This window comes from Microcebus murinus, chromosome X (assembly GCF_040939455.1).
Source record: "Microcebus murinus isolate Inina chromosome X, M.murinus_Inina_mat1.0, whole genome shotgun sequence".
NCBI lineage: Eukaryota > Metazoa > Chordata > Mammalia > Primates > Cheirogaleidae > Microcebus > Microcebus murinus.
In genome coordinates, this window is record NC_134136.1 from 128,730,741 (window position 1) to 128,749,962 (window position 19,222).

The 19,222-nt window shown below is 46.8% G+C and overlaps 1 protein-coding gene across 6 annotated transcripts in view; it reads left to right on the forward strand.

Annotated features, from left to right (window-relative positions):
- Nucleotides 1-18,412, forward strand: part of NSDHL (NAD(P) dependent 3-beta-hydroxysteroid dehydrogenase NSDHL) — a 30,910-nt gene extending 12,498 nt beyond the window's left edge. For 5 of the 6 annotated variants that reach the window (XM_012788844.3, XM_012788842.3, XM_012788840.3 and 2 more), the window contains 6 exons: nucleotides 1,470-1,628; nucleotides 8,271-8,417; nucleotides 12,380-12,508; nucleotides 14,708-14,850; nucleotides 16,392-16,494; nucleotides 17,882-18,412. In XM_012788844.3, the coding sequence (XP_012644298.1) occupies nucleotides 1,470-1,628; nucleotides 8,271-8,417; nucleotides 12,380-12,508; nucleotides 14,708-14,850; nucleotides 16,392-16,494; nucleotides 17,882-18,214 (1,014 nt within the window). In that variant the 3' untranslated portion in view covers nucleotides 18,215-18,412. The remainder of the gene's footprint in view (nucleotides 1-1,469; nucleotides 1,629-8,270; nucleotides 8,418-12,379; nucleotides 12,509-14,707; nucleotides 14,851-16,391; nucleotides 16,495-17,881) is intronic. The other variant, XM_075999200.1, reaches the window with a different exon arrangement.
- The last annotated feature ends 810 nt before the right edge of the window (nucleotides 18,413-19,222 follow it).

The window sequence follows — 19,222 nt, forward strand, 5'->3', positions numbered from 1 at the left end:
TGGAAATGGGGAAGTTTGGTGTTAATCTAAATAACCGTAGATTGCCTGTGCAGGTGACTGGGGACGAGGGGAGAAGAAAGGGGTTGCCAGAAAGGGGATTGGTGGGAGTTTTATATTTAACTTGGCTATGACCTGAGGAAATATTATCAATGTCAGTCAAGGTGCTAATTATTTACCATGGTGTGATGACATGTATATAGGAATAACTAGAACAAAGCATAGAAAAGGATGGAAAGTTAGTTTGGGGTGGCAGAAGAATGGCAAGGCCGATTATGTCAGTGGATTACGCGTGAACAAGTGATGCCAAGGTTATAGCACTATCTAGACGGGCCTGGTGGAATCTAGCACAAGGGCCATTTCAGAGCTGTAGAAGGTGTCTGGCGCTGGCATCCGTGAGTCTCTTGCACAGCTCAATTGTGTCAATGTTTAAGGAATAAGTAGGGAGGTCTGTTTTTAATCAGGACCAGAATTTCTTTAAAATAATTAGTTTCTACATACCCAACTCAGATTTACTGTACATGAACTACAGAAAATGAAGGTTTGTCACCTTAAGGAAGCCCAGATGCAGTTTTAGAAAGACCCTAGGGAGGAGGGATATTACAGGTCCTCCTTTGGGGACATTTGTGGCCAGCTTATTCAGCATGCAGCAGCCACAATGTTGCATTGACGTGCTAGACTCAGAATATTTAAGCGCCTGCTTGTGGTACTCTGGCTTTCCACTATCCCCAGATACCAGCATTGAAATTACTCAAGAAATTGTATACGCTAGAGAGGCTGAAGTGTAAACGCCATAGCTCTCCGCTGGTTCTTCAACTTCCTGGAAGTTCAGAGGAGATAAAGCAGAGCCTGGGCTGGGCCCTGTGAGGAGCAGTTCACCCATCCTCACTACAGCCCTACCTGGAGATCCCATCAAGACAGTCTTAGAACACTAGGCTCAGGTGAGAAGGGGTTGGGTGATCACAGCCCCCTTGTGGTCAGGGAGGAAAAGGGACAGACTTTGTCCTGTGAGCATTTGATAGTTTCCACTTGATGTTTTAAATGGAAACTATCAAATGGCTGGGGTGTTTTTTTTTGTTTTTTCCTTTTTTCTTTTTTGGCCTTAGAGAAGTGCCCAGGGATCAAATATTGGGACCAACAAGGTATCACTTTTGGGGTTTTGTTTGTTTGTTCAGATTGTCCAGTTTTGATCATAGGTGGTTTAATTTTCTTTCACTTACAAAACATGGTTCTTGTCATCAAATCCAAGCAAAGTCTATCTCAGTATCATCTGTTCTCTCTTCCCTCCTTACTGATCCCAGGAGAGTAGGCTGCATTACTGATAGAACAGCAGAATTACATAAAGCTTCCAGCTTGGCTCCGGAAGAGTTTTGAGCAAAACAAACAAATGTATCAGCCATTGCAGTGGCTCAGCATGTGTACGTGGGCTCCTTATAACTTCTGGTCCTTCCCCACCCTCCCTCTTTCCACAGGCTAAGAAATGCACAGTGATTGGAGGCTCTGGATTCCTGGGGCAGCACATGGTGGAGCAGTTGTTGGCAAGAGGCTATGCTGTCAATGTGTTCGATATCCAGCAAGGGTTTGACAATCCCCGGGTGCAGTTCTTTCTGGGTGACCTCTGCAGCCAACAGGTAATGGATCACACAGCCTTGCTGCCAGGTCCCCAGAGGGACACCATGGCACTTCCTGTGCTCAGAGGCCAGCCAATATGTTGTTTGAAAAAATTGTTTTTTTTTGAAAAATTTTAAAGGTAAAGGACAGAATTTAGCACACACCCACATTCTTACTACTCACAATGACTTACTGTTGTCTCTATTGCAACTACCAGTTCTGCTGAGGCAGCATGAAAGCAGCCATGGTCAGCACATAAGGAATGTGCATGGCTGTGTGCCAATAAAACTTTACCAAAAAGGCTGAAGTGTGCCGACTGCTGCTCCAGGGTAGACACCCAAAAGAGCAAGTGCTGGGCCACAGGGTGTCTTTATTAAGATATAATTCATATACCAGAAATTTCACATGTTAAAGTATGTAATTCAGTGGTTTTTACTATATCCATAAAGTTGTGCAGTCATCTCCCACTATCTAATTCCAGAACATTTTCATCCCCCAAAAAGGAAATCCTATCCCCATTCAGCCCCCATTCCTCCCCCTGCCTTCCCAGCCCCTGGCAACCAGTGATCTGCTTTCTGTCTCTGTAGATTAGATTTCTTTGACTGGCTTCTTTCACTCAACCTAATGTTTTCAAGCTTCATCCATATTGTAAGGGTGTTAGTATTTTGAATCTTATTAGATTTTGCCAAACGGCTGGACAAAGCTTCCATGTGAGTTTTATATTCACATGAGCAGTGTGGTAGATTCCCCATGGCTCCACATCCTTGCCAACGTTGAACATAATTAGACTTTTGGGTGTTGCCATTTTGAAGAGTATGAAATGGTACTTTAGTGATAATCAGAGTCATGTGTCCCCCCTGACCAGGTGACTAGGTACCGTGCTCTTTCCTGGTGGGTATTCAAGTTTCCTCCTGTGTGAAATTTTGTGTGTGTCCTTTGCCCATTTGTCTTTGGGGTTACCTTGTTTTCCTTACTGACCTATTTGGAATGCCAACATTGTGCATGTTTACACATATTGCTGATGACTTCCCTCAGCCTGTCTCTGGGCTCTTACTCTTACCTTTGATGCTATTTGCCATACAGTTTTTGGTCTTGTTTTTGTTGTTTAAGTTGTAAGGCCAGGCTGGGTACGGTGGCTCACGCCTGTAATCCTAGCACTCTGGGAGGCCGAGGCGGGCGGATTGCTTGAGGTCAGGAGTTCGAAACCAGCCTGAGTAAGAGAGAGACCCCGTCTCTACTATAAATAGAAAGAAATTAATTGGCCAACTAATATATATATAGAAAACATTAGGCGGGCATGGTGGTGCATGCCTGTAGTCCCAGCTGCTGGGGAGGCTGAGACAGGATTGGATTGCTTGAGCCCAGGAGTTTGAGGTTGCTGTGAGCTAGGTTGACACCATGGCACTCACTCTAGCCTGGGCAACAAAGCGAGACTCTGTCTCAAAAAAAAAAAAAAAAAAGTTTTAAGGCCAATATGTCTATTGCTGTTTCCTCTCCCACACTGCTCACACCCGTGGGCCTGGAGATGGCATAGACATCTTCCTTGCTCGTCACTTCCAACTTCAGACCATTCTCCTGCACTCAGCCCTAAGCCCCCTCCAACGTTGAAAATGATACCATAAGACTGCACAAACCCCAGCAGCCTTCCTCGCGGCAGCCTTCCACAGCCACTCGCTCCCCTTCCTGGGTGACTGCACTTTATTCATTACTGATTTCATCTCCTGGCCAGTGTCAGCCTCGTCAACAACATTCATGTAGATGACCCTACATACCCTCCCGCCCCTCTTAGCCCTGGCCACCTCACCCGATGACCTTGTCCTGGACTCTGTTGTCATTCCCTAGACCTGCACCTTACCATCGCCAGTAAATGTGTCCTCTCCTCCGTCTTAGTTGTAGGCATTCCATTCTGAGTGCCATCTGCTGTCTTTCCAGCTCACACCCTCTAGTGCTTGCGCTGCGCCAGTTCTCTGCCCCACCCAGGCACCCAGCCACACTTACTCTCGATCGCCCCATTTGTGCCTCACTGCATTTGCTTCTGGGGCCACTTGCTCTCTTGCACGGTCATCACCCCTTGCCCTTTCTCTTCTATTGTATGTATCCATCAGGGTTCTCTAGAGGAACACCCAGTAGGGGGGGTATATGGAGGAGGGAGCAGAGAGACAGGGAGAGAGGGAGAACAAGAGAGAGACTGGGATTTAATTCAAGGAATTGGTTAACATGATTATGGAGGTTGGCTTGGTAAGTCTGAGATTTGTAGGGCAGACCAGAAACTCAGGCAGGAGTGGACACTGCTGTCCTAGAATTTCTTCTTACAGAAACCTCAGTTTTGCTCTTAAGGCCTTTCATCTGATTGGATACAGCCCATCCAGATTATCAAGGGTAATCTCCATACTTTAAACTGGCTGGTTGTACATGCCAACCACAGCTACAAAACACCTCCACAGCAATGCCTAGACAGGTATTTGCTGGGATGAGTGGACACTAGATCCTCGCCTGGGTAATACAAAGAAGTCCCCATCACGTTGTATGTCACATTGTGACCCCAGCCCTGGTTAAATCCAGTCCTCTCTCTTCCCTGCGCATCTCTGGGCAGCTGAACAGGGCTGGAGAAGAGCACACGAGCCTGATGCCTCTTGCCTTTTTCATGGCCATGGGCCTCAAATATCCCATGGATGAGTCACTGTCTAGAAGCTGACAAGCTCCCAGTGTCCTATCTCCAACCCATAGCTCCTTGGCCTTATATGTATCCTGCTACCTGCTGGACAGCCCTATTTGGATACCTGCAGACATTTCAAGCTTGCCATGTCCCAAATTGAGCTCCTGGTTTCCTACCACAAGTCCTTCCCCTACCACAGCAAACCTACTCCTGCTAAAGTCTTTTCTATCTCCACAAACGACCTACTCTGTCTTCCAGTTGCATTGGCCAAAAGTGTTAGATTCATCCCTGATTCCTTTCTCTCCCGTATGCTCATCCCATCCACCAGCAAGTCTTGTTGACTCCACTCTCAAAATAGGTCCCTAATCCAGAAACTTCTCACTCCTTCCATTGTTGCTGCTACTCAGGTCCAAGCAACCATCACCTCTCGCCTAGATGTTAGAGGGGCCCTTCTGATGCATAAATCAGATCACACTGCTCCTTGTACAGAAGCATCCCTTGGTGTCTAGTCTTGTGTAGAGCAAACAACAGGGGCCTGTATAATCACCAACAAGGCCCTGCATGGTGTGCCCCCACGACCTGTCTGGCCTCACTCCCTCCTACATTCCCCTTCGTTGCTTGGCTCCAGGCACGCTGGCCACCAACTAAGTTTCTGCCTCAGGACCTTTGCATTTGCTCTTTTTGCCAAGAATGCTCTTTGAGAACCACAGACCTTGCTCCCTAACTTCCTGTCCCTGACCATGCTATGCAAAGCAACAAGCCCTTCCTGATGCCTCTGCTTTATGTCTCTGCATGGCCCTTGGCAGCACTGACGTGCTCTGTACATACTTGTTTATTCACTTATTTGTCCTCCTCTCCACTGTAGAATGTAAGCTCATGAAAGCATGGATTTTGTCTCTTTTGACCACTGCTCTGTCCTTTCAAAGGAGATGAGAATCCTTAGCAAGCTTTAAGTTCTCTCCAAAATGCTACCCCAACTGCCGTGCTGTTGTTGCCAGTATATTATTTCCCACTCTCCTTGAGTATGAATTTAAAAGGAGACACTCCAGCATGGTGTGGTGTTCTCCAGCTACACTCAGCTGCTCAGGTGCAGCCATGGAGAAGAGGCAAGTTGCATTTAACCAGGCAGATTTGATGAGAGAGGGACGAAGCCAAAGTGACAGCGATGGATTATGAATCTCAGGACTTTATGGAGAGAAATTCGGATATGATATGGGTGAAAGATGTGGAAGGACAGGACTTTAAAAATGTGTTTTCAGGCCGGGCGCTGTGGCTCACGCCTGTAATCCTAGCTCTTGGGAGGCCGAGGCGGGCGGATAGCTCAAGGTCAGGAGTTCAAAACCAGCCTGAGCAAGAGCGAGACCCCGTCTCTACTATAAATAGAAAGAAATTAATTGGCCAACTGATATATGTATAAAAAATTAGCCGGGCATGGTGGCGCATGCCTGTAGTCCCAGCTACTCGGGAGGCTGAGGCAGAAGGATCACTCAAGCCCAGGAGTTTGAGGTTGCTGTGAGCTAGGCTGACGCCACGGCACTCACTCTAGCCTGGACAACAAAGCGAGACTCTGTCTCAAAAAAAAAAAAAAATGTGTTTTCATACTTAGTAGTTGTATATAACTATACAAGGTATACACATTGTTCTGTGGTTATTTAGGAGACGCCTGGTGAAGAGGTTAGAGGCAAAGCGGCATGATGTCTGCGACTTCTTCTCAAATGTTTCAAAAAAAATCGTGTCTCTGTATACGTAGAGAGAGGACTTTGTGACAAAATATTAGTGAATCTAAGCACATAGTTCATGGTTGTTTTTCCTTTGTTGACTAAGGTTTGGCAAAATGGTGACATGCTATCATTTCCTCTTCATTTAGTGGCTCAAATCTTTGTACCTTATGCAGATTAAATGCCTGATTCTTTCCCTTTATTTACCAGTTTTGGAAAGAATTTTGGTGTGTGTGTGTGTGTGTGTGTTTGTTTGTTTTGGGACAGAGTCTCGATTTGTTGCCCAGGCTAGAGTGAGTGCCGTGGCATCAGCCTAGCTCACAGCAACCTCAAACTCCTGGGCTCAAGCGATCCTTCTGCCTCAGCCTCCTGAGTAGCTGGGACTACAGGCATGCGCCACCATGCCCGGCTAATTTTTTATGTATATATTAGTTGGCCAATTAATTTCTTTCTATTTATAGTAGAGATGGGGTCTCGATCTTGCTCAGGGTGGGTTTGAACTCCTGACCTTGAGCAATCCCCCCATGGGCGTGAGCCACTGCGCCCGGCCTGGACAGAATTTTTATTCTTACTGGTAATCAAACTGTCTTATCCTTCTTTGGCTACTAGGAGCCTTTTCAGCTTGGCCCCTGAGTCCTTTTAATGTGACCTTGGTAGCCTTGGCTGGCTTTCTGACTTTCGGGTACCACAAGATATTGCTGGCCCATCCCGTGTATTTTTTGACCCAGATCTGCAATCAGCCATTTCTCACAGGAGCTCTGATTCCTTTTAGCAGTAAGTTAGACCTATTGGTCTGGGAGAGGTGGCTCACGCCTATAATCCTAGCACTCCAGGAGGCCGAGGCAAGAGAATTGCTAAAGGTCAGCAGTTCGAGACCAGCCTGAGCAACCCTGTCTCTACTGAAAAAAAAAAAAGAAATTAGCTGGACAACTAAAAATATACACAGAAAAAATTAGCCGGGCATGGTGGCGCACGCTTGAAGTGAAGTCCCAGCTACTCGGGAGGCTAAGGCAGAAGGATCGCTTGAGCCCAGGAGTTTGAGGTTGCTGTGACCTAGGCTGACACCATGGGACTCTAGCCCAGGCAACAGAGCAAGACTCTGTCTCAAAAAAAAAGGCCGGGTGCGATGGTTCATGTCTGTAATCCTAGCACTCTAAGAGGCTGAGGAGGGCGGATTCCTCAAGGTCAGGAGTTCCAAACCAGCCTAAGCAAGAGTGAGACCCTGTCTCTACTATAAATAGAAAGAAATTAATTGGCCAACTGATATATATAGAAAAAGTTAGCCAGTCATGGTGGCGCATGCCTGTAGTCCCAGCTACTCGGGAGGCTGAGGCAGTAGGATTGCTTGAGCCCAGGAGTTTGAGGTTGCTGTGAGCTAGGCTGATGCCACAGCAGTCACTCTAGCCTGGACAACAAAGTGAGACTCTGTCTCAAAAAAAAAAAAAAAAATTAGACCTATTGGAAGATCCCTTTCAGGTTACCATATCATGTCTAGTTTCCCAGGAAGGAATACGCTGGTGTATTGGTTGTTTACACTGTCTATAATGGGGTGGAACACTTTCATATGATTCATAATTTCTGTCTATGCGCTCACCTTCCCCAGGTGTTTTACCCCCAGGTACCCCAAACACCCAGGGTGGTGTTGCTGCTGTCTGGATCATATCGGCTTCTTGTGCCCCAGACCCTTTTTGATCGAGGACTGGTTAATGGAGAGGGAGGCAATTAAAGACACAATTTGGCTTCTATCCCATAGACTTCTTCTATATTGTTGAATATTTTGTAAGAATGTGTTTGCATGTTGGTTGTAGAATTTGGGGGGGTGGGTTTTGGGTTTTTTTTGTTTGTTTTTTTGAGACAGAGTCTCACTTTGTTGCCCAGGCTACAGTGAGCGCTGTGGCGTCAGCCTAGCTCACAGCAACCTCAAACTCCTGGGCTCAAGCGATCCTCCTGCCTCAGCCTCCCGAGTAGCTGGGACTACAGGCATGTGCCACCATGCCCGGCTAATTTTTTCTATATATATTAGTTGGCCAATTAATTTCTTTCTATTTTTATAGTAGAGATGGGGTCTTGCTCTTAGGCTGGTTTTGAGCTCCTGACCTCGAGCAATCCGCCTGCCTCGGCCTCCCAGAGTGCTAGGATTACAGGCGTGAGCCACTGTGCCCGGCCTTGGTTGTAGAATTATAAAAGGAGAGGAAACCTGCAAGCCCCAGGCTGGATAGTGAGAATGTGAGACGGTTGTCCACCCGCCCGAGCAGGAGTGACAATTTTGCCTTTGTTTCCTTTTCCAGGACCTGTACCCAGCTCTGAAAGGCGTAAGCACAGTTTTCCACTGTGCATCACCCCCACCAGCCAGTAACAACAAGGAACTCTTTTATAGAGTGAATTACATTGGCACCAAGAATGTCATTGAAACTTGCAAAGAGGCTGGGGTTCAGGTAAGGGGAAAGCTGGAGTAAATGCTGTCAGGAACACTGATGGCCCTTTCTCAGAGCAAGAAGGCTGTGGTTCTTCTTGTAGTCTTCCTGGTCTAGCCAGGATTGCTTCTTAAAGTGTTGTGAAGATCTTGGAAATGAAGCTCTAGAAGTCACTGAGTATCATGAAGATCTGCTCGCCAAAGCCAATTTGAATTACAATATTCTAACTGTATACAAATAGCCCATCTGAGGACCCTACGGCTATTAGTCTTTGGTTAAAGAGCTATAAAATTTAGACATTTGCTTATAGTTTTTTATTGTGATAAAATATACATCACGTAAAATTTATCATCCTAACCATTTTTAAGTGTAGAGTTCAGTGGCATTAAGTACATTCACAGTGTTGTGCAACCATCACCACCATCCACCTCCAGGACTTTTTCTTCTTCCCTAACAGAACCTCTGTACCCATTAAACAACTCCCCAGTCACTCTTCTCCTAAGCCCCTGGCAACCACAGTCTATTTTCTGCCTCTATGAATTTGACCATTGGAGGCCCCTCATGTAAGTGGAATCATACAGTATTTGTCCTTTTGTGTCTGGCTTATTTCACTGGGCATAATGTTTCAGGGTTCATCAATGTCGTAGTGTGTGTCCTAATTTCTTTCCTGTCCTTTCCATTGTATGAATGGACCACATTTTGCTTATCCATGCACACACATATCAGTGGACATTTGTGTTGTTTTTACCTTTTGGCTATTGTGAATAATGCTGCTGTGAACATGGTGTACAAATATCTGTTCCAGTTCCTGCTTTCAGTTCTTTTGGGGATATACCCAGAAGTGGAATTGCTGATCATACAGTAATTCTATGTTTAACCTCTTGAGGAACCACCACACTGTTTTCCAGACCTTGCTTATATCTTAAAAGAAAAACAAACTGGTCACTTTTAGCCAGTGGAAGCATGTTATAACTCTGACCTGAGATGATGTGAATTTTTGCCATGCCTTAGCTTGCTGCATTGTTAGAAATCCTGGTTCTTTATAGGACACTAGCCTCTGGGTGAAACACCTCCCTCACAGCCCAGTATCCTATGTGTCCCAGTGACACATGCCACAGAAAAGCCTGAAGTGACCCGGGGGAGGGGAGTCCTATTGGCCAGTCTCCAGCATCAGCTGGCCTAGCAGGGATGGGTGGGGCAGGAGGTCATCTGGGCTCCCTGCCTTGGAAAGGATCACTTATAATAATAGTGACCCTACACTTTGCAGTTGACAGTACACTTTTCTGCTGCTGCAATTATCACCTAATTTGCTCCTCATTAGGTAACCAGGGGCTGGTGAGGTCTCTTTGCTAGTAAATGGAAGAGGTGGAATTTGAAGTAGATTTTCTGATGCCCAATCCCAGACTGTCTGCATTCCACCATGCTGGTGTAGCTGGAGCTTGGGGAAGTACACTATTGCTCCTTGTTAAATGGAAGATCTGAATGGCATACAAAAATGGCATACAAAAAAGATTCAGGAATAATACAGCACCCTGACACTCATCGCAACATTGAAGAAGTAATGTTACTGGTGGAGGTGAAGGCCCCGTGTGCCAGTCTTCAATGCCATTTCCCTCCTTTGGCCATGGGCAACAATATTCTCAATTTGGGTTTATCATTTTTATTTGCTCCATGTGCAGCCACATGTTATAAACTCTATAAAAATGGTACCTCATTGAACATATCCTCCTGTAACTTGCATTTTCCCCACCAATGTTATGTTTTTAGCTCGATATATGTGGCTCTGGTTCATTCCCTGAAAGGGCAGATTGGCTTAGTGAGTACAAGTGCCGGAAACGACTTCTGTGTTATATCTAAGAAATGTGTTCCAACACTGAGATCAAAAGATTGTCTAAAGTAATTTTTTTCCTCAAAGGTTTACAGTGTTACTTTCCACATTTAAGTCTTTAATCCACCAGGAATTTATGTTTGCATACGGTGTTAAGTAGAGATCTAATTTTTTTCCATATAGATAACCAGTTTGGCACCATTTATTGCCTTACCTGTCCTTTCCCCACTGTCCAATGCCACCCACAGCGTGTCTTGGGTGTTCATATCCTCCATAGACCTGTCCCCAGGCTTTCTCCTCTGGCCCATTAGCCTCTTAGTGTCCATGCTGGGAAGCTCTGCCCTCATTAAGATAGCCTTAGGATAGGTCTCATTATCCAATAGAACAAGTCACCCACTGAGAAACTTTTTCAAAATCCACTTCGCTTTTCTGAGCCAAGTTCTTCCATGTACGTTTTAGAATCAGCTTGTCAGGTTTTTTCAGAATGGCTGTTAAGACTATTATTGTAATTGCATTGAACTTGTAGGTACTTTTGGAGAGAATTGACATCTTCCCAATATTGAGTCTTCCGTTCCATAAATATGGGCTCTTTCCATTTATCTTTCTCTTTAATGTCTTTCGATGGAGTTTTATACTTCACTTCATAAAGGTTGTATACATCTGTTATTAAATTTATTCCTATGTACCTCATTTTTTTGTTTTTAATGACTTTTATACTGTATTTTTAATTATTGCTAATATATAAGAATACAGTTAATTTTTGTATATTGATTTTTAATTCAACAACTTTGCTGCTCTCATATTTTCTGTGTAGACATTTCTATCATCTGCAAGTGATGGCACTTTGGTTTCTTTTGAGATCATTATAAATTTTTGGTTGTCTTATCCTACTGCTCTGGCTAGGACTTATAGTAGCAATGTGATTCAAGCCAGTAGTGTCCAGTGTTAGATGAGCTGCCCTTAACTAGAAGGCTGGGTGCTGGGGAGCCTCAGAAGAGAGCATCTTCCTTTAAGAATAGCATTTCTTAAGCAGTTATGTGCATGCACATATGCATGCATGTGCTCACAGGGCACAGTCAGCATCAGAATAACCAGTGATCTTTTTAAAGCTAACCTCCTTCTAGAAGTTTGTGGGCCACCCTTCCCCCATGGAGAATCATTCTTGCGGTGAGATACCATGCGTAACGGGGGTCTGTTCTGTCCCTCTTGTGTGACAGGACAGAAAAAATGTGAGGGCCGGGCGCAGTGGCTCACGCCTGTAATCCTAGCATTCTGGAAGGCCGAGGCAGGAGGATCACTCGAGGTCAGGAGTTCGAAACCAGCCTGAGCAACAGCTAGACCCCATCTCCACTAAAAATAGAAAGAAATTAGTTGGCCAACTAAAAATATGTAGAAAAAATTAGCTGGGCATGGCAGTGCATGCCTGTAGTCCCAGCTACTTGGGAGGCTGAGGCAGGAGGATCGCTTGAGCCCAGGAGTTTGAGGTTGCTGTGAGCTAGGCTGATGCCATGGCACTCTAGCCCAGGCAACAGAGTGAGACTCTGTCTCAAAAAAAAAGAAAAAAGAAAAAATGTGAGATCTGCTGTTTTAGAATATAATATCATAATGTGTCTAGAATCCACACAGCTACAAAAGATGGTGATCTTTGGATAACTTTAAGAACGCATAGGCCGGGCGCGGTGGCTCATGCCTGTAATCCTAGCTCTCTGGGAGGCCGAGGCGGGCGGATTGCTCAAGGTCAGGAGTTCGAAACCAGCCTGAGCAAGAGCGAGACCCCGTCTCTACTATAAATAGAAAGAAATTAATTGGCCAACTAATATATACAAAAAATTAGCCGGGCATGGTGGCAAATGCCTGTAGTCCCAGCTACTTGGGAGGCTGAGGCAGGAGGATTGCTTGAGCCAGGAGTTTGAGGTTGCTGTGAGCTAGGCTGACGCCACGGCACTCACTCTAGCCTGGGCAACAAAGCGAGACTCTGTCTCAAAAAAAAAAAAAAGCGCATGAAAGGCAAAGGCATTGCAGCAGATAATTTGTGCAGGGCCTCAAATGCAAGGGTAGCAAAGAGATGCCATGTGGTTCTCTTTCACACAGGCTCATAAGACTGTTTGAACAGCTATAATGCCTGACTGGTATTTTTTTAATCTTCCTCTGCCAGAAACTCATTTTAACCAGTAGTGCCAGTGTCATCTTTGAGGGCATCGACATCAAGAATGGAACCGAAGACCTCCCCTATGCCATGAAACCCATTGATTACTACACAGAGACTAAGATCTTACAGGAGAGAGTATGTACTTAGAACTGTTTCAGTGTGTGGACGTCTGACGGGTTTAGATTCTTAAGGAAAACCTTTATGAACTTATGATATTAATATTCTGAGACCTGAGTATATAATTGGGAAGTAAAATTTGTGGGTAAAATTAAATTTTAATAGTATTATCAGAATAGCTTAATGTGGCCAGATTCTGAATATTTTCCGAGGGGATTTTCCATGTTTAAACTTCACAACAATCCCACCGCCACCAAATTACAGATGAAGACTTGTGCACAGAGAGATTCAGAAACTTCTGGGGCCATGCAGCTAGCAGGTGGCTGCCCCAGGCAGTCTGTCCCCAGAGCCCACACTTTTTGCCACATGAGCTTCCTCGCATGCTGTGGGAATTGAACGGCAACCACAAGTATGCAGGCAGGACTCAGGCTCCATGCACCTTCCTCATGGCACTCTTATCCCCTCCTTTTTTAAAAAAAAAGTAAACAATGGAAGGATCTTGCTTTGTTTTAAGGAAAAATTCTTTTCCACTTGGCAAACCAGCTGCATCAGGGGACACCTGGTTTTAGGGGGTTGAGTGATAGCCTCTGAGCCTTCAGGCTGCAGGGCTGTAGCCGACAGCTGCTAGCTCCTGGTGGAGGACACTGCCCTGAGGCCATCCTAACCTGTAGGCCAGGGGTCTCCTGAGCCCCAGACAACTTGCCTTAGCTGGGTAGCTGAGTTCACCTCTCCCAGCTGTTTGCAGCATATTTTACTCACTGAGGTTTCCTTTCAAAGCCAGTACTTACTGAACTGGAGCTGAGCACCCGAGTGGCACGTGTCCCCCTGTGCTGCCTGAGAGCCAGCTGCCTCTCGACTGTTTGCTATAGCTCCAGCTCAGAAAGTCCCAGCAGAACCGGTCCACAAGGAGGCATGAGGGCCACCCCAAACCAGGGGGCAGAGGCCTAGCCTTTGGCAAGCCAGAGTCCTGTCTTATCTCCAGACTATGCTCAGTCTTGGTCCAAGGAGCACTAAAGTCTCCACTGGGCCCTGCAAGATGTTCAGTCACCATGGAGACCCTGTGCGCTCTTACCCAAGGTGCCTAGGATGGCACCGTGGCTGAGCCCATGTAGGCTCAGGAGCTTCAGATGACAGCCGTGGCTCCAACCACTAGTGTCTCGCTTTCACCGACGTTTGAGTGCTCAACTGGAAAGAAGCAAAGCTTGCAGATGACCCTGGTAGTCGGTCACCTGCAGCCTCCCTTTAGCCAAGGTCAGCACCTTAAAACCACTGTACTGATAATAAAGGAAATGTAAGTTCAACTCTCTTCCCTTTAGACATAAAGACGAACCTTGGTAGAGGTCGTTTGAAGGCTTATTTAGTCATTTCCTCTACTACCATGGGGACCAGAGGAGGGGCGGCTCTGATTATTACAAACTCAGTCAACAAGTAGCTTAAAATTATTGCTGGGACCAAAACATGTGCAAGCATTTTGCCACCATAAAGTAGAAAGCCTCAATGACATGATACCACAGTAATAAGACTCACCTTACTGAAGTAACCAACATGGCGTCCCTGTCAGGGTTAGCACCTTTATGATCTGCATTTTTACTGACATACACAAATCCTTTGTTTTGTTACTTTGAGGCAAATCTGTTTTCAGGCTCTTGAGTTCTAGTTTGTACAGCAAGCCACGCAGAGGACATCTTTTATGTCTTCCCGACAATGTTAACAAGAATAAGAGCTGCCACTGCCCTGCCTCTCCCGGGGCCTGGTCTTCAGCCTCTTCCCTTCTCAGACCTTCTTCTGGCCCACTGGACTTGGTCAGAGGCCTTTCCTGAAGCAGCCCAGGCCTGGTGGGGACATGCAGCCACACACACACAGCTTAAGTCAAGACCCCTTTGGTGGCAGCAGCTCACTGGAGGCTTACAACTAACTCAGTAACCAGAATCCTCTGATCTTTGCTGCAGACCGCTGCCAAGGCTCATCTTCTGGCTGCATTTGCACATTTTAGCCTTTGGACCCACACCCAGGCCTTTCTGTTTGATCCTACTGGTCTACACCGGCTGTCCTTCCTGCATTTTCAGATGTGGGTTGGGGGTGGGTGAAATAGAGAGGTAGCCCAGAAGTATACCAATCATCTGTCTGTCCCCCATGGCAGATGCTGCTCACCCAGTGAGGAACTGTCCTGGCTCTGGCTGACAGGTTTACGGCGAACATGCTCCTTCTCTCCTCCAGGTAGTGCTGGACGCCAATGACCCTGAGAAGAATTTCTTCACCGCAGCCATCCGCCCTCATGGCATTTTTGGTCCAAGGGATCCCCAGTTGGTCCCCATCCTCATCGAAGCAGCCAGGAACGGCAAGATGAAGTTTATGATTGGGTAAGTCAGCCCACAGTGGCTCTTCCACACCCCTCCTCAATCCCTGCAAGGTCACAGAGCACCTTGCAAGTAGCCACACAGCTTTGTAGCTCTTTTTTGATGTGACTGTCTCCGTCCATTTGTGCTGCTATAACAAAATACCTGAGACTGGGTAATTTATAAGCCACAGAAATGTTTTGCTCACAGTTCTGGAGCAAAACATCTAGGAAGTCCAAGATCAAGGCTTTAGCAGGTTGGGTATCTGGTGAGGGCCCATTCCTCATAGGTGGCACCTGCTACGTGTCCTCACACAGTGAAAGGGCAGACAGGCTCCCTTGGACCTCTTTTATCAGAGCACTAATCCCATTCATGAGAGAAGAGCCCCCATGATCTAATCACCTCCCAGGGGCCCCACATCTCAATGCAGTTGCACATTCGGGGACACAAACATTCAGACCGTAGCAGTGACCTTCTTTATTGTGGTCTGTATTCATTTCCTACAGCCGCCATAACAAATTAGCACACACGTAGTGCTGATAGCAATAGAAATTGATTCTCCCACACTTCTGAGGGCCAGAGGTCCCAAATGAAGACGTTGGCAGGGTTAGCTCCTTCTGGAGATGCTGAGGGAAAAGCTGTTCCAGGCCTCTTGTGGATTCCGCAGTTTGCTGGCAATCCTTGGCGTTCATTGATTTCTATGTCCAAATTTCCATCTTATAAGGACATCAGTTATGGGATTTAAAGCCCGCCTTACTCCAGTATGACCTCAGCTTAATTAATTACATCACCAGAGACCTATTTCCAAATGAGGTCACGTTCAGGTTCCAGGGGAACCTGAGTTTTGGTAGGACACTCTCCAACCCAGTACACCCTCTCAGATAGGCTGGGAGAATATTTATGACCCCATTTGGAAATGAGGAAACCGAGGCTCAGAGGGGAATTGATAGGCCCAGGGTCAAGGGCTCAGTTCTCCTTGCATCTAGGAAGACAGGTGGGGGCTTTACGTTCCTCCTTGAGGAAAGTGCAGGTAGAGGGGCCTCTGCAGGTGACCACAGAGTGCAGCTGTCTCCCAAATACACCTTCTCTTCCTTCATTTCCTTCTTCTTTCTCCTCCCTTTCTTTCCCTGTCTTTGCCCTGCACTTGACCTTCCCATTCATTCCTTACTCAGCCTCATTGCTACTTTGAGAGACTACAGAGCAACTGGTTAGAAAATGTGAGGCCAGAGAAAGGCACTGGCCCAGTGTATTGTGAGAAGGGATTGAAGAGCTGCCGCCCATGTCAGAGCCAGAGCAATCAGCACCAGTGTTGGCCACGTTAGGATGGACTGGGCGGGACACCAAGCTTTCAGATTCACTGGTTGGACCTTAGATATTCCACTACCCCTGGGGACCCCAGAAGTCCTGGCCCAGTGCACATCTTTAACCAGTACAGGCATCCATGTGTGCTGGGGGCTGGCACTGCCAAGGCAGATGGCAGCCATTCTGCAGTTAGTGTCTCAAATGCTGACACTTGCAGCTGAGTGCACCCAGCATGAATTGAATTGTTCCTTGTGCACCTGTAGAAATGGGGAGAACTTGGTGGACTTCACCTTCGTGGAAAATGTGGTCCATGGACATATCCTGGCTGCAGAACACCTCTCCCGAGACACAACCCTGGGCGGGAAGGTAAGGTGCCCATTTCCCCACGTCCTGCCCCTGCATGGGTGCTTCCCTTCAAGTTTCTCTTCCCTGCTGTGGATTTGCAGGCAAATTGCCCCTGTGATCCTGCATCATGGAGGGTCCACTTTAGGACCCCCGTGTGCTGAGGTCAAGCCCCTCTAATAGGAATTATGGTATGTCTGTAGTGTCACAGCACTCGGGGCAGCCAGAATCTGGGAGCCGATGAGCTGGGATTGAACAGATTCAGGACATGACTTTCCCTTGACCGTGACCTGACTCCCCACCTGTTGCTGTGGCTACTTGGGGCAGGGTCCCATGGCTCACCCTTGCTCCCACTTGTTCCTCAGGTCTCCATTTCCCCTGTCGCCTCTCGCCCTCCAGAGGGGTGATATATTGGAATCTGCTGGTGTTTGGCAACTGGTGGGCGGAGCAGGGCTGGGATGGGGGCCGTCTCTGCAGCAGGGTCGACATGTGGGTCCCCCTCACGTTTTCCTCCCCCTTCAAGGGCCCCATCCTCTTCATTTCTCAGCCCTGGCTTTGGAAGCCCCCTCGCTGCTGGATCCTCTTTTATTCCTCTGGGCCTCTGTCACTTTCCCAGTCATAACTTTCAGAGTGCATGGGATAGGGGGGAGGTGTGGCTTCTGATTTAGAACAAACACAGCACATTCAAGAAATGTTATATGACCCATTCATTGCACCCTGAGATAAGAAGTTGAGTTTTACCATGACTAACAATTATTAAATTAACAAATGTGCCTTCCTGGCCAGGCACGGTGGCTCACGCCTGTAATCCTAGCACTCTGGGAGCCCGAGGCGGGCGGATTGCTCAAGGTCAGGAGTTCAAAACCAGCCTGAGCAAGAGCGAGACCCCGTCTCTACTATAAATAGAAAGAAATTAATTGGCCAACTAATATATATAGAAAAAATTAGCCAGGCATGGAGGCGCATGCCTATAGTCCCAGCTATAGACTACTCAGAAGGCTGAGGCAGTACGATTGCTTGAGCCTGGGAGTTTGAGGTTGCTGTGAGCTAGGCTGATGCCACGGCACTCACTCTAGCCTGGGCAACAAAGTGAGATTCTGTCTCAAAAAAAAAAAAAAAAAGAAAAATCCTTGCCCATAGATAAAACTCTCATCACCTTCCCTCTCTACACATTGATGCTGCCCACTTGCAGGGTGGAGGGCAGACCACATGAAATGCTGCAGAAGTCAGGCACGTGAGGGTGCAGTCTGCACAAGCTTCATATATACCTCACTTTTGAGCTGCCTTGCAGAAAAGCTGGGGCAGGCAGGCAGGGATGGCTACCAGTTTCCCATAGTATTCGTTCTGGGTCTCTGGGCTGAGCCTACAGCTTGTGTTTCTAACTTCTTGTTCTCTCTTGTTCTCTCACCAGGCATTTCACATCACCAATGATGAACCCATCCCTTTCTGGACGTTCCTGTCCCGCATCCTGACAGGCCTCAACTACGAGGCCCCCAAGTACCACATCCCCTACTGGCTGGCCTACTACCTGGCCTTCCTGCTGTCCCTGCTGGTGGTGGTGCTCAGTCCGGTCATCCAGATCCAGCCCACCTTCACCCCAATGCGGGTTGCACTAGCTGGGACATTCCACTACTATAGCTGTGAGAGAGCCAAAAAGGCCATGGGCTACCGGCCACTGGTCACCATGGATGATGCTGTGGAGAGGACCGTGCAGAGCTTTCACCACCTCCGGAAAGTCAAATGAGCCACGTGGAGATTGGGCATCCTCACCACGGTCTCCAGCCAATAACTGTGCCCCTGTGGACCAATGAACTAACATCCTTCAAATGAGTTTCTTCTCAGCTTATGCTCAGAAAGCTCCTTCTAGTTAGATGGGAGCACACCCTGCCCCTGCCATGGCATTTCCTCCTTGACAGGATTACATTTGGGTTTCTTAAAGCAGGCAGCTTCATGTTTTTTTGACTTTTTGTTCTCTCCCTCAGTCCCCTCTTTTCTGTGTTCCTTATCACAAAGACCACCTTTGAAGTCACCCATTTCATTCCAATGACCTTGAGGAAGTGGTAGGAAGAAACAAGCCATCTGATTCCATGCAAACCGATACTAGAACGAAGCCACCATACCTGTTCAAGGAACCACATCTTAAAAATACCCTGGTAGGATGCAGACATTGTAAACACAAGGGTGGGATTTCAAATGTACATTTCATATCAACATTGAGTTTATAACTGAGTAGCACCTAAGTGGACACATAGGTACTACAGTAATAGGGTATTGGGCAGGTGGGAGGGGGGAGAGCATATACATACATAATGAGTGAGATGTGCACCATCTAGGGGATGGTCATGATGGAGACTCAGACTTTTGGGGGGAGGGGGGAAATGGGCATTTCTTGAAACCTTAAAATCTGTACCCCCATAATATGCCGAAATAAAAAAAAAAAAAACATTGAGTTTAGAGCAAAAACTTGAAACTTAAATGACTATAATCTTCCCCGTCCCTGGGATTAAAAAAAGACTGCTGGTTGTTCAACTCCTTAGGCTTCCAAGTTCTCTTTCAGGAACTGTTGGTGCACCCGCCTGCACTGTGTTTTCATAAAACATTTCTCTTTATCAACAGAGTTCTGTTGTTGTTTTTAGTGGCAAGGTGGTGATCCAGCCCAGTGGCGTAGATATAAGCCAAAAGCTGGGTGACAATCAGCCTAAAGAGTTTGTTTTTTGTTTTTTTGAGACAGGCTTACTCTGTTGCCTGGACT